The sequence below is a fragment of the Drosophila simulans genome, chromosome 2R (genome assembly GCF_016746395.2).
Source record: "Drosophila simulans strain w501 chromosome 2R, Prin_Dsim_3.1, whole genome shotgun sequence".
Lineage (NCBI taxonomy): Eukaryota > Metazoa > Arthropoda > Insecta > Diptera > Drosophilidae > Drosophila > Drosophila simulans.
The window spans coordinates 16153873-16166199 of NC_052521.2; the positions used below are offsets into that span (position 1 = coordinate 16153873).

General features: G+C 44.1%; 1 protein-coding gene across 3 annotated transcripts in view; it reads left to right on the plus strand.

Moving 5' to 3' along the window:
- The window catches only part of LOC6735201, an 81120-nt gene extending 72683 nt beyond the window's left edge, over positions 1–8437 (plus strand). For all 3 annotated transcript variants that reach the window (XM_039291307.2, XM_039291308.2, XM_016168447.3), the window contains 4 exons: positions 4054–5193; positions 5301–6536; positions 6662–7377; positions 7539–8437. In XM_039291307.2, coding sequence (XP_039147241.1) covers positions 4577–5193; positions 5301–6536; positions 6662–7151 — 2343 coding nt within the window. In that variant the 5' untranslated portion in view covers positions 4054–4576 and the 3' untranslated portion in view covers positions 7152–7377; positions 7539–8437. The remainder of the gene's footprint in view (positions 1–4053; positions 5194–5300; positions 6537–6661; positions 7378–7538) is intronic.
- The last annotated feature ends 3890 nt before the right edge of the window (positions 8438–12327 follow it).

The window sequence follows — 12327 nt, forward strand, 5'->3', positions numbered from 1 at the left end:
TGAAAAAGGGGGGCTTTTGGCTGAAGGTGTTTCTTTCGCACAGAAAAATACTTGACAAAGAGGAAGTGAAATCAAATAAAGAAAAAGGAAGCACAAAAAGGCGATTTTGCGGCAGGAATATGGCATTTATATGTGAGAAATACAGTCCGGATTGGTTAAGTTGCATTTGGAATCGGCTTAAAAGGATGTCTTAATATTTTATATTCGCAATGAATTATTGGGAAATCCCACAGAAGTCTGTAGAGATTTAAAAACACACCTGAAAGTATTCAACAAAAGGCAGCGGACTATTTAAGGACTTTCGCCTATTTTTGTTAGCCCTGATGGAGTTTGTGCTACAGAGGAGCCACTGTAGGGTGCTGGCGAACATCAAGTGTTGGCGTTGGCGGACGCCGCGGATTCTTAGCCGCCAAAGCCCAGAGCTGTAAGCCGCTTGCCGAGAAGTGCGAGGAGTACGTGATTTTTAAGCCGCGGCTTAAAGTGGTGACAACAGCAATAGTATGAAGTTACAGTAACAACTTTTGGCTTTGGCTCCGCCGGCAAGTTGAGTTGCATTTTGTAGAACTCTTTAGTGTGATTAATGTGCCACACACACGCACGGTGTGTACATATGTGTGTGAGAGTTTCCTTTTATGAGCTCTTTGGTTTACAAGCAGGTCGTGCTCCTTACACTTTTCCTTTTTCTGCGGACTGTGGACTCCTTCTGCCTGCGAGTTTTTTATACACATTTATTTTTTTTTTCTGCCAGTTCTTGCTTTTGTTGGGGACAAACAAAAGCCCAGCCACCCACACACACACACACCTTCATGCACAGACATTTTCCGTTTGCACACACACATACGTAGTTGCAACGCCCTAATCCTTTTGACGTGGCTTTTATCGCACTTGCCTGCTTTTTCGCCTGCAGATTGTGCCGAAAGGGTAGCGAAAAGGATTTTCGAGTCGTACAAACTATTTTACCGCATCTAAAACTTATATGTGCACTTAGTTTATACGATTTCAGCGGCACTCAAATGGTTAGACAAATTCCCAAAAATAGGTTTACATTTTTATTTCACTTTGGATTGGTTGTTCGAGTACTTTATCCTTCACTTGGCTTATTTAAAAAAGATTCAAGCTTTTGTTAGTATTTTACTGGCACTATATTGTGAGTTAAAAGTTCAAAGTGTATCGTTTAGTCGGTTAATCCTATCCCACTCCACTTCCTTTTCCTTTTTCTTAAAGCTTTCCGTTTCGTTCACGTTTTTTAACATTTTTTTTTTAAACATATTTTGTGTGTTCTGGGTATCTCATTATGTGCTCGAGCTCCGTCTTGGGTTACATATTTTTCATAAGCATATGTATGTGCATAATGGCCGCCCTCCCCGCGCCATCACATATTGACTCTTTGGGGGCTTCATTTGCTCAAGTGTTTTTTTCTTCAATTTTCTGTTTTGTTTTTGAGGCCCCTCGGGGGCGGTGGCTCTTGGTGCGTTGCACAGGAAACAGCAACAACAAATAGCAACAGGCAGACAGGATGTTGAAAAGGATTCCGCTGGGGGAGAAAAATAAAGGAAAAAATCATAAACCTTTTGTGGGGCTTCATGCCAAGTCATCTTGTGTCGTGTCAGTCATAAATTAAGTGAGTTTCTTCCAGTTTTTATTCCGCTTTTTTTGGTTCAGGATTTTTTTGTGAAGAATCTTCTGCGGATGTTGGGGCAGCTGCTTTTTGTGCCACTTTCCAGTGCAAATTAATTAAGACATTTTCGATGAGATCAAGTTAAATGCGAGACGGGGCCAAATACAAATTACGAGCGCTCCGCACGTGAAAAACTGTGTCATTGTGTGACATCAAAACCAACAAAAAGCCAACAGAAGCCGCAATAAAAACCAAAGAAAAATCCAGACACGTACGGGCCAGGAAACAAGACAGTTGCTGCAGCTTTTTAACTCCATCTCCAGCACCAGCTTTACAGATTGCTGATGCTGGACCAATCCTCTCCAGCTTCAGATTCAGCTTTAGCTCCAGCTCCAGCCAAGACGGCTCGGCGGCATCAATTTTTGTCCAGTAGCCGAGAAAATGTCACGTTTCCACATAAGTTACAAAGGCTTTCGGCCACGTTGAGCGTGAGAATTGGCAACTGGCAGTCGCTCTCCTTCGCAGGTCCGTATGTGTGTTTTCCTGCTCCAGGAAAAGGTACTTTCCATGGTGAAAATTAATTGCCGGCCGTGTTGCAGTCTCACTCTTTGTCTGGCAATTAATTGGAAAGCAGATCCCCTAAGAAAAAGCGGGTCCAAATATATACGCCTCACATGTCCGCACACAGGGAAAAACTTTAAAACAATTTTATCGATATAATTCAAAATGTGTGTATTGCTCAAAAATTATTCTTTAAGAGATGCCTTTTGAAAGAAAACCCATACAAATTTAATATTCATTTTAATAGCTGTTTTATAATGGTTTTTTTTAAAAAAAAAGATCTTGATAGAAGTTCATGCTCTTGATCTATGTTTTTCCCAGTGGAATTGGTAGCTTTACTGAAGGCTTTTGTTTGATAATCCCGGAAAAGTCGCTCGTACTAAAAATCAATTAAGCGTTTGCATGCTGCAGCCAGGGGGCCAAAAAAGATTTAATAACCTTTGCGGACCAACTAAAGTTAGGGTTATGGTATTATGACCCAATAATCGCGACCGTTGCATTTGGGGGAAGGTGAAGGAACCTCCGCAGGGCTCGTTAAATGCTTTATGACGGACTCTTTACGGCCCCAACTGGGGTTTCTATAGCTGCTGCTGACTGCTATTCATGCTCCAGTTGGAGAAGGGACGGCAATTAGAGATGGATGCTCTTCCTGGTGGACGGAGAGCACAGTCAACTGGCTGAGAGAACTGACATAAGGACCGCAGCAGGTGCGGTCACTTTGCTAATTGCCATCTAATTTGGTGAAATGGATTCCACACACTGGACTTCCATCTACAAAATCCCCCAAGGAAAACATGCAAATTTTGCAATATGACAACCAATCAGTGATGACAAGCTACTATGAACCTCTAAGAATCAAAAATACTTATATGTGCATATTGCTTATAACCACAGGATACTTATTCAAGATTTAGCTACATTTTTGCAGTAGAAACTTAGCCAGTATTCTTAATGCAATTTTGGCAACACTGCCAGCAATTCAGGCAATACGACGTCTCGTAATCAGCCGCATTTATGTTTGGCCATAAAATATGCAAATATCCTTTAAGTACTTTTAATGTCTTGCCATTTGTTGGACCGCTGGCTGTTGGCCCATGGCCATGTCGTACTCCTCCGCCGACAGTCCTCCTCCACCATCACCTCCTCCCTTTTGTTAATGGCATGTTTGGCATTGTCGCACAGTCGTCTTGTCTATTCCATGGGATATATGGATGTATATGCACGTTCCTCCGTAGCTTGCATTTTCATTTTGTGCACTTTGCCATTTCTTCAGTTAAAGTCTTCTTCCCTACTTTATGGCCCCCATAAATAACACCCTGTCGTTGTATCGGTGTCCCTATATATATATGGATATATATCCCTGTGTGAGAACTTCAAGAGCTGATCTGCGGACTCAGGAATATTTGAGCTTCGTCGAACCGAAGGGGGGAAATTTGTAGGCAACATTTCATTTACCTAATGTCTACTGGGTACCAAAGGTGTGTGGGCATTTATTATTCAACTCTGTGACAACACACTTAACATTCTATGATTATTCACCGGACTTTATGGGAAAAAGGCATTTCCCATATACCAAGGGTATCTGAACAAAAAAAATTAACAATTTAAATTCCAGTGTTACATTGTGTGTCAATAATTTTATAATGAATATCTGAAAAGTTTTTTGTTTTATTTATATTTAAGCCAGTTAATATTTCACCTTTGCAGGGTATCAAATCGCACGCTCTTTTTATGCATACCCATAATTCCTTTGGGAAAATTGCGAACTTTTGCATATTTTTTAAGCTGATTACCCATGCATAACATTATATCCTTCTCGTTGAGTGTGGCATTACATCGATTAATGTCTCTTCATTTAATTTGATTCTTTGCAGGAGAAAAGGCTTCGGTAAAGCAGCTTACCAACTGGCAGCGCGAAGGCGTCAAAGGGAATCGAAAGGAGTGCAGGCAAATTGAAAAGGACTATTCGCACACTGTGGCCAGCGGAGGAGGAGGAAATCGAACCGAATGCAGTATCTCAACTACGCTCTGCAGACATCCACGCGACTGCTGACGTACCAGGGCCCGAACCAGGATCTATATCCTGACCAGACAGGAGTATCCTCCGCCCACGAGGAGGAAATCAAGCACGCCTGCTGCAGTCGCGGCGCCCAGCTGCTGAGATTGCGCCACCGAGAGCTGGCTAAGCGACGAGCTCTCGAGGATCAGATTAACGCCAATCAGGAGGAGGCGGAGGAGGACTCTCAGGATCAGAAGGAGCAGCTGCCGGAGGAGTTGGACAGCGAGCAGGGAGCCGTCGGCGGGGAGCATCTGCATCCGCAGCCAGTCCAATGAAACTTACTCTCATTTAATGTCCAACTGGCGCGCAGCAAGCTGCTATCGTTCTTCAACCGCGACATGGCCGCCACCGATGGCCAAATCATATTGGCCGCCTCCCGATTCGGCGATGCCACGCCCGTTTACCTGCGCGACTTTTCCAAGCAGCCGCTGCCGGCGGTGGCCAAGATCCTCAAGGGCCAACACCAGGCGCTGGGTGTGCCCACCCTGTCGGCCCCATCCTTGCAGAGCACCGCCCTGTTCCTGAGCGCCGGCAAGAAGTACCAGATCCTGGCCCAGCCCATCAAGATCAAGGAGGGTCGCAAGCCCACCAACGTGGGAGCCAAGGTGCTCATTCCGGAGACCTACGGCGGCTACTTCGAGCTCCTTAGCGAGGATGGTCGCTCCACGCGATGCATTGACTCCGTGCTGGAGCTTTCGCGACGGCGGAACGCCCGCGTCCTGGTGCGGGAGACCTTTCGATGCCAGCAGATGAACCGGACCATCCACGCCGGCGAACTGCTGACCACCATGAACGACAACGGGAAGTACCTGCAGTGCAGGAACATCAAGGACGAGATCATCAATCTGCCACTCGATACCAAAGCCAAGTTCTCGCCGATCGCCAGGGAGGACAGCATCAGCGGTGTCCACACCGTCAAGAATCTGCTGCTCAAGCGGATGCCAGTCATCGTGAGGTGAGTTTTATATATAATATTTTAAATAACTTAAATATTGGAATATATCATTTAGCTTAAATGATGACTTAGGAACTAGTTTTTAACCCCCATCCTAATATCCACAGACTCGTTCACGGCAGTGCGCCCAAGGGTCTGAAACAGCCATTTGTGCCCGAACTGCGACTGCTGGGTTGCGTGGAGATCGACAGGATATTCGCGTTGCCACTGCAGAAGGATACGGATCTGGTGCCGGTGCCGCTGAACGCCAAGATTAAGCTGCAGCGAGCCAAGAACATGGAGCAGCTGGAGCACTTCATCGAGTACTCACGATTCCTGGACAAGGCGCAGCGATTGCTGGCCGATGCACGCGATCGCCTGCAGATCGTCGATCTCAAGCTGAGCGAGAAGGAGAAGAAGGACTCCAAGTTCAATAGTCGCAATGGGGGCAGGTTGCCGGTGGTCATGCTGCCATCTGCAGCGGGAATGGCCAGTGGACTGGCGGAAAGTGGGTATGTGCTGCGCAAGAGTGCCAGTTGTGATTCGTGGTCGAAGCAACAGCAGCAGGCACTGAGCAGCAGCGAGATTGCGGAGGAGTACAACGAGATCGATCATATATATGATTATGTGAGGGGCCTGACGCCGCTCTCGAAGGGATTGGCCCGCTTCGAGCCCATCTGCGAGTCACCCACTCTGCGCTCCCATCACACGGACAGCGGCAGTGGCAACTACTGCAGCTTGATCAGGGCTCCGGTTCACCAGCAGGCCACCACCTCCGGCAACAACAACTACAGCAGCTTGGAGTCGAACAAGCACAGCAGTAGCGGTGGTGGCCATCATCCCGGTAGCCACCATCACCACCACCATCACGTGGTTAATCACTACCATCATGGCCATATTCAGGAGGACATCAAGCCGGTGCCGCCGCCCATCGAAACGATTCCGGGCAAGAAGCCGGCGGAGAAGCGCCAGCGTCCCACTCTACCAAAGCTTTACATCAAGAATGCCCACAGTGCTGGGAGCAGCAGCAATGGCAACTCTACGGGCACCACCCACAGCACCAGTCACAGTCACAGCCATAGTCACAGTCACGTCCACAGTCACAGTCACGGGCAGTCACAGTCGCAGCAGCAGCCGCCGACTCCCAATGGGAATACGGCCAATGCGGTGGCCAATGCGGCTGCCTCAGCGGTCGCAGCTGCTCATCACAGTTCCCACGGATCGCACGGATCACATCCGCATCCCCATCCGCATGCCAGTGTGCATCCACATCCGCATCCTCATCACGGCAAGGTGCTGACGCCCAACAATCATCTGCCGAGCAAGGAGGCCCTCGAGCCGCAGTCGCCTCTGTTTCACATCAGGTAAGCAACCTTTTGGGTCGCCTTAAGATTAAGATTAAATTAAAGATTATTGAATCTTTTGATAGTTATGTGCTATAAATTGGTTACTTATAATCAACTTGCATTACTTAAATAACTTGTTTCAGGTACAAGAGTCTCAGCAGTCTGCAGTTGACGCCGGACAACAACAATTGCTCCTCCGTGACGCCGCCGACGATCTCAGCCCACGGCAAGTCATCAGGAGCAGGCGGTGGATCGGGATCGGGAGCAACTGCGTCGGGCACACCGGCCACGCCGGGCACTCCGCCGGATGTGGTGCTCAAGTGCGGCAGCATACTGAACGTGCATGGTTACCTGTCCAGTCCGCATCCTCTGCCACTGCCGCTGCCCCACAGCCGGAGCTCCAGCAGCAATAACCATCACAATCCGAGGGAGGGTACGCTGGACTCATCCCGCAGCGGAGGCCGGACATCGGGCGACTCGAACAAGCTGCCCGAGAAGAAGACCCGCCGCCTGTCCCGGCCGAGAAGTCTGTCCAACCTGGTTTGGGATCTGCGGCCCTCGAAGGAGAAGTCGAAGAAGAAGCTCTACATCCATCACTTCGATCAGCGGCAGCAGGCGACGCTGTATCTGTAGGATGATTGCATGGATGTATCTCCAGGATGACGATGACGATGAGGAAGTAGCAGCACGATGATGATGATGATGATGATTCGTTGCCAACTCGTTTCTAGCTGCCATCGACCCCCACAACACAGAAACAAAAACAGTAACAGAAACAGAAACAGAAAAACACTGAGAAATAAAACACAATAAAAGAAGAGCAACTACAACTTTTGGCACGCTGTGTGTGTTCCTGCAGGTGAGTTGGTGGATAGAGCCCATGCAAATCGTGCTGCGTTTTGATTGTTTTTTGCTTATTAAATTCGTGCAACAAACTAAGCCAGCAACGGAAATAAAAACTAAACAAACAATTCAAACGGCCAACTAATGCTTCTTCCCCCACTCCATTTCATTTTACAGCTTTCACCATTTAGCCTGCAGCAGCAATTTTAATTAATATTGAATTGTGCCTTTCCCTGCTACGCCCAGAATTATGCTTTAAAACCAGATTCCAATGGAGTATTTGATGAGAATATTTCGACCGGATGGAACCACGACAAAATGAAAGGCTGCCAGCACACACACACTACTCACACCACAAAGGAACCACAAACACATACACAAAACCAACATATATACACACACAACACACCACACACGCATACACACATCAAGTCTATAAAATTGTGATTTTAATTTTATGTTTAATTTAATAATTATTGCGAACCATCTTCAAATTGGAAAAACGAAGAGCCATCAACGCTGCTCAGAAAAATTCACAAAACGAACTTCAGAAACCACAAAAACTTAGTTGTGTCTACAAGCGAGATACTTATGCATTAAATGAGTACTGTATTTAAACAGGATAGCAAAAGGCAAATGTAACTAATAGTAAGTCAATATTATCGAACAACCATAATCAATCATTTAGAGAATGTTATGCAACACTTACAGCTAGCTAAAATGAATTTATTAATTAACGCAATGAATTTCCTCCTCATAATTTAAATGTTGTGCAAACTGTTGATTGAATGCAATTAAACCATAATCGAACAGCTCTTGTTTAGTAATTAGTTTGCTCAGAGCCAGATACTTCCCACAATGACCCCCTTGAAATCCCCCGGAATATTGATTTCCCCATGATCTGCTCGCAATCGCATTGTCTTAGTCGTTTAGTCTGTACATTTTAGTTGTATTACCCAGCTTATATGGCCTACACATAGGGAGTATATATATACATACATATGTAAAACTATAATATAACTTGTATTTGTGTCTAAATAAATGTCTCAGAAAAATAAATGTATATGCAAAACAAACACGAACGTTGAAAGTTGTCTTGATTCCTGAGTGTGGGCGGCTAAACTATCCAATGAAAGCTTAACGGCCTGGAAATTGACTCAATAATAACCTGAATTGGCCATATATAATTGCCAGCGAGCAGGTGAAAAAACCAGAAGGCGCCAAATTGGGTAAATGGAATTTCTATATTCTATATAGTGGCAGCAACAAATGATTTCATAGACTTTTACAATAGGTAAGTATACAAAATGAGCTAAAATATAGGTGCTGTATATACTTAATTTGTAAATATCTTAAATAAAGTATTCTTAAATATCTAAATACTTTTTCCATTTAAACTGAGTAACAATGTTTTGTAATTAACAAACGCCCAAAAAATGTGTTTGGAATTCATAATACTCCTTAAGTAATCCCATATTCAATACTTCACCAATAGAAATTATAGATTCCCGCCACGGAACACCTATAATAATTGATGTGATCTCACATGTCTAAATACACTGCGATACTAGGCCGTAAAAGGTGCCAATAACAGCAGAAGCAAAAACCAGCTCTGACCAAAATCAATGAAAATTGCGCAGTTTTTCTAAATGGAAAAACAAAAGGAAAACGCAAAGCGTAAAAAAAAATCAGTTTAAATAAATGAACGCATGCCAAATGCTTCCTGGCCGCAGACAATGAGCGAAAACACCTGCCTCATACTCGCAGACACCTGTCCGCGTTTGGGCAAAGAATCGAATTAAATCTCAATTGCTGGCTATGAAGGGGGGGATCATGGGTGAGGGAGCAATGCGGAACCGGGTCTTTATGAAGACGAAATTGCGTTAATGCCGGTAATTAGTTGCAATATCGAACGGCTGCCACGCGAGTTCGCTGCTTGAGTCTTTCGTAATGCCGCATAAAAGCGCTATGCAAATACATTGTGGGTACACGGCGAAAAACAAAACCAATATTCCCAAATATTCTTTTTGGATGAAATTTAAAAAAAATATTACAACCCTATATAATTTTGTAGCATTTACAGGAAGCGAACTTAGAAAGTTTATTGGGAAAAGTGCACTTATATTCTTCGTTTATTCACACAGTAATACAGATTTTAAGATGAAATACGTATATTAAGCTACATTTTTATTACCAGAGATAATTATTTTATGTGCAAAAAGCAGAGCTGCAGCTGGGCCAGGAACTGGAGCTGGGGGCAATGAATTGAATAACATGAAAAATGCGCTTGCATTGCGATATCATCACGTTTATGACGTTGGCACAATTAATCAGCCGCATGCAAGCGCTAAAAGGCAGAGGAGTCCAAGGAATCGAGGGAATCGGGAACGGGATCCGCATCAGGATCGGGAAGAGCCTGCAGATGAGGGAGAACCATAAACGTTTCTCTGCTCATCAAATGTGCAATTTATAACCACCACAGACGCCCACGCCGAAGATCTTTAAAGCTGAGTGTGCGACTAAGGCTCAAGTTCAGGCCGGATTTAACCCTGTATGTCCATTTAGATCTTCATATAACTACTTTTACATTTCAAAGACTTGCATACAAGACTAATATACAATTATATATATTTTTGTTTAAAACATACAAACCTACTTGGTACAAACGAATTTATCATATAAATTTATTCCTGAATATAATTTGTAGCCATGAGGCTACAGAAGGTTAAAAAGTTTAGTTGCGGGTCGGGAACTAAGAACCGAGATTGGGGCTAAGTCAGGGGGACCTGCATGTTGCCTGGCCATTTGCTACAGTTATGGCACCAGGAAGACTGGACCTGCAGCTGCTCTAAGCCCCACCTGCCCCCACCACTCCCTCAACGCCGCCGTTCCACCCCCTCCATGAAGAACTGGCGATTTGTATCGGGATGTCTGTTTAAACTGTGTGTAAATCGCCCTAAACTACGCATCAGTTTCGGTTTCAATCTCGGCCAGTTGCATCGCTTTCCCGCGGTTCTTATGCCAATGCAGAGAAAAAAATCTTAAAGTTATCTTTATTATATAATTATATTATAACATAAATATGTCCTAAACTTACTGTGCTGCTGAAATGATAAAATTCATTTCAAATGGCAAGAGTTCCTGCAAGATACTGGCCGCAGGAAATTTAAACAGATTTTTATAAATGCAATACTTATTTTAGTCACCGGATAAATTAAGCTGCTAAATTCAGTGGAAGTGGGATTATTATAGCCGCCAGAACTTTTTGTCCGTGTTGCAGTATGCAGTATTTACTTGAGGAAGTGGCTGCGTTTAGCGCGGCAGTTTTATCGCGATGCAAGCGATACGTGAAGCGATATAGCGGTAACAAATTGGCTTTGGCTATAGCTTTGGCTTTGGGAATTCTGGCCCAGTTCGAAAAACGCTTCCGCGACACAAACACACAATTAAAAGTTCTCGCAGCTCAATTACCCGGCTATCGATCAGGGAGCAAAAGGGGGACGAAAGAGGCAGGGGGCTGGGGAAAAGAGGAGGAGGAGGAGGAGCTGAAAAATGCAAACTTCCCTTGCAAACTCGTAGATTTATAAAGACCTAGGGTCTTTGATCCATGTGATCTGCAATTACGCTCCGCTCGTCGGCTTGTTTATTTTGTTTTCTTTTTTTTTCTTCAGCTCGTCTGCAGCAATTGCGCAACTGCTGCAACAAATGCTGCAACTGCAACTGCAACAACTGCTGCAACTGGCTCGATAATCATTCAAATTTACAAGAAAACAATCAAAAACAAATTCCTAGAACACAAATCAACGAAACTCATTTCATTTCAATTAAAGTTGCACGCCGCGCGCCACAGAACCCAGTGGAAGTTGCAACAGAACGAGGGGACTACGAGGGAGGGGATGCAACAGCTTGAGAAAAGTCCATAAAGGAAACGAGAAATGAAACTGGGAGCTCAGTGAAGAAACCGTCTTCAAAATGACCTGTAAATAGAAGCAAACAAATGCCAAAACTTGCGAAAATTCTAACATTCAAGAAATCTTTAAAGAATGAAAGCATTTGGAATTCAATCGAAACAGATTGAACAGAAATTTTAGATAGTAAATTGTTTTATAATAATAGTTATTTAAAATATCATACACATAACCAGTTTACTAAGGCTGATTATTATGATTTTATACCGCAAACAAAAAATTGCTAAAGAATTTGCGTATCTGTTTGTTCTTGCCTCATTCGCTTATACACGGTCCACATTTTACAGGGTATCAGTTCATGGGAGCGTGCAAGAATCAGGCGGGAGTCGCTGCAGAAGAATCAGCAGCAGCAGCAGCAGAAGAATCAGAATCAGCAGCAGCAACGTTGAAAAATCCCAAAGAAAACAAATTTAAATAAGACAAACGTCAACCAATTACCGTCAATCGCATTTCCCGCAAGAACAACAACTGGGGGCAGAAGGAGTCGCGCCAAAGTTGCAAAATTACCAAACGGCCAATTGGGGGCGGTGAAAAAGGGGGCGTGACGGGACAATGCGGGGAACACGGCGCGCGCATGTGCAGTTACAATTGCGAACGGCGACTGCGTCACACGGAGAAAGGTCAAGAAACTGTGAGAGAGCCCATTTGAATAGGTCTTCCAGGTGGAGGAGAGTCGTGGGGGGGGGGGTACTGAAGTGTGCAGAAGCTGAAGGTGTACACTGATCAAAATGATCCAGTTACAAATACAGATTATGAGTTTATCTTCTAAAAGTAACTTCAAAAACAAGATCATTTTGGAATTTGATACTTCCTCAAACTCATTTAGTAAAATTTTTTGATTTTTTTTATAAGATAAAAATGATATTTATATATAGAATATGAAATATTAAATTTATTTACAAAAACACTATTTTGATATTTTCCAGTATGGTGTTAGAATCTCATCATGTTTTTTTACAATCAATTATAACAGATTATGTATAAGAAGCTAACCAACC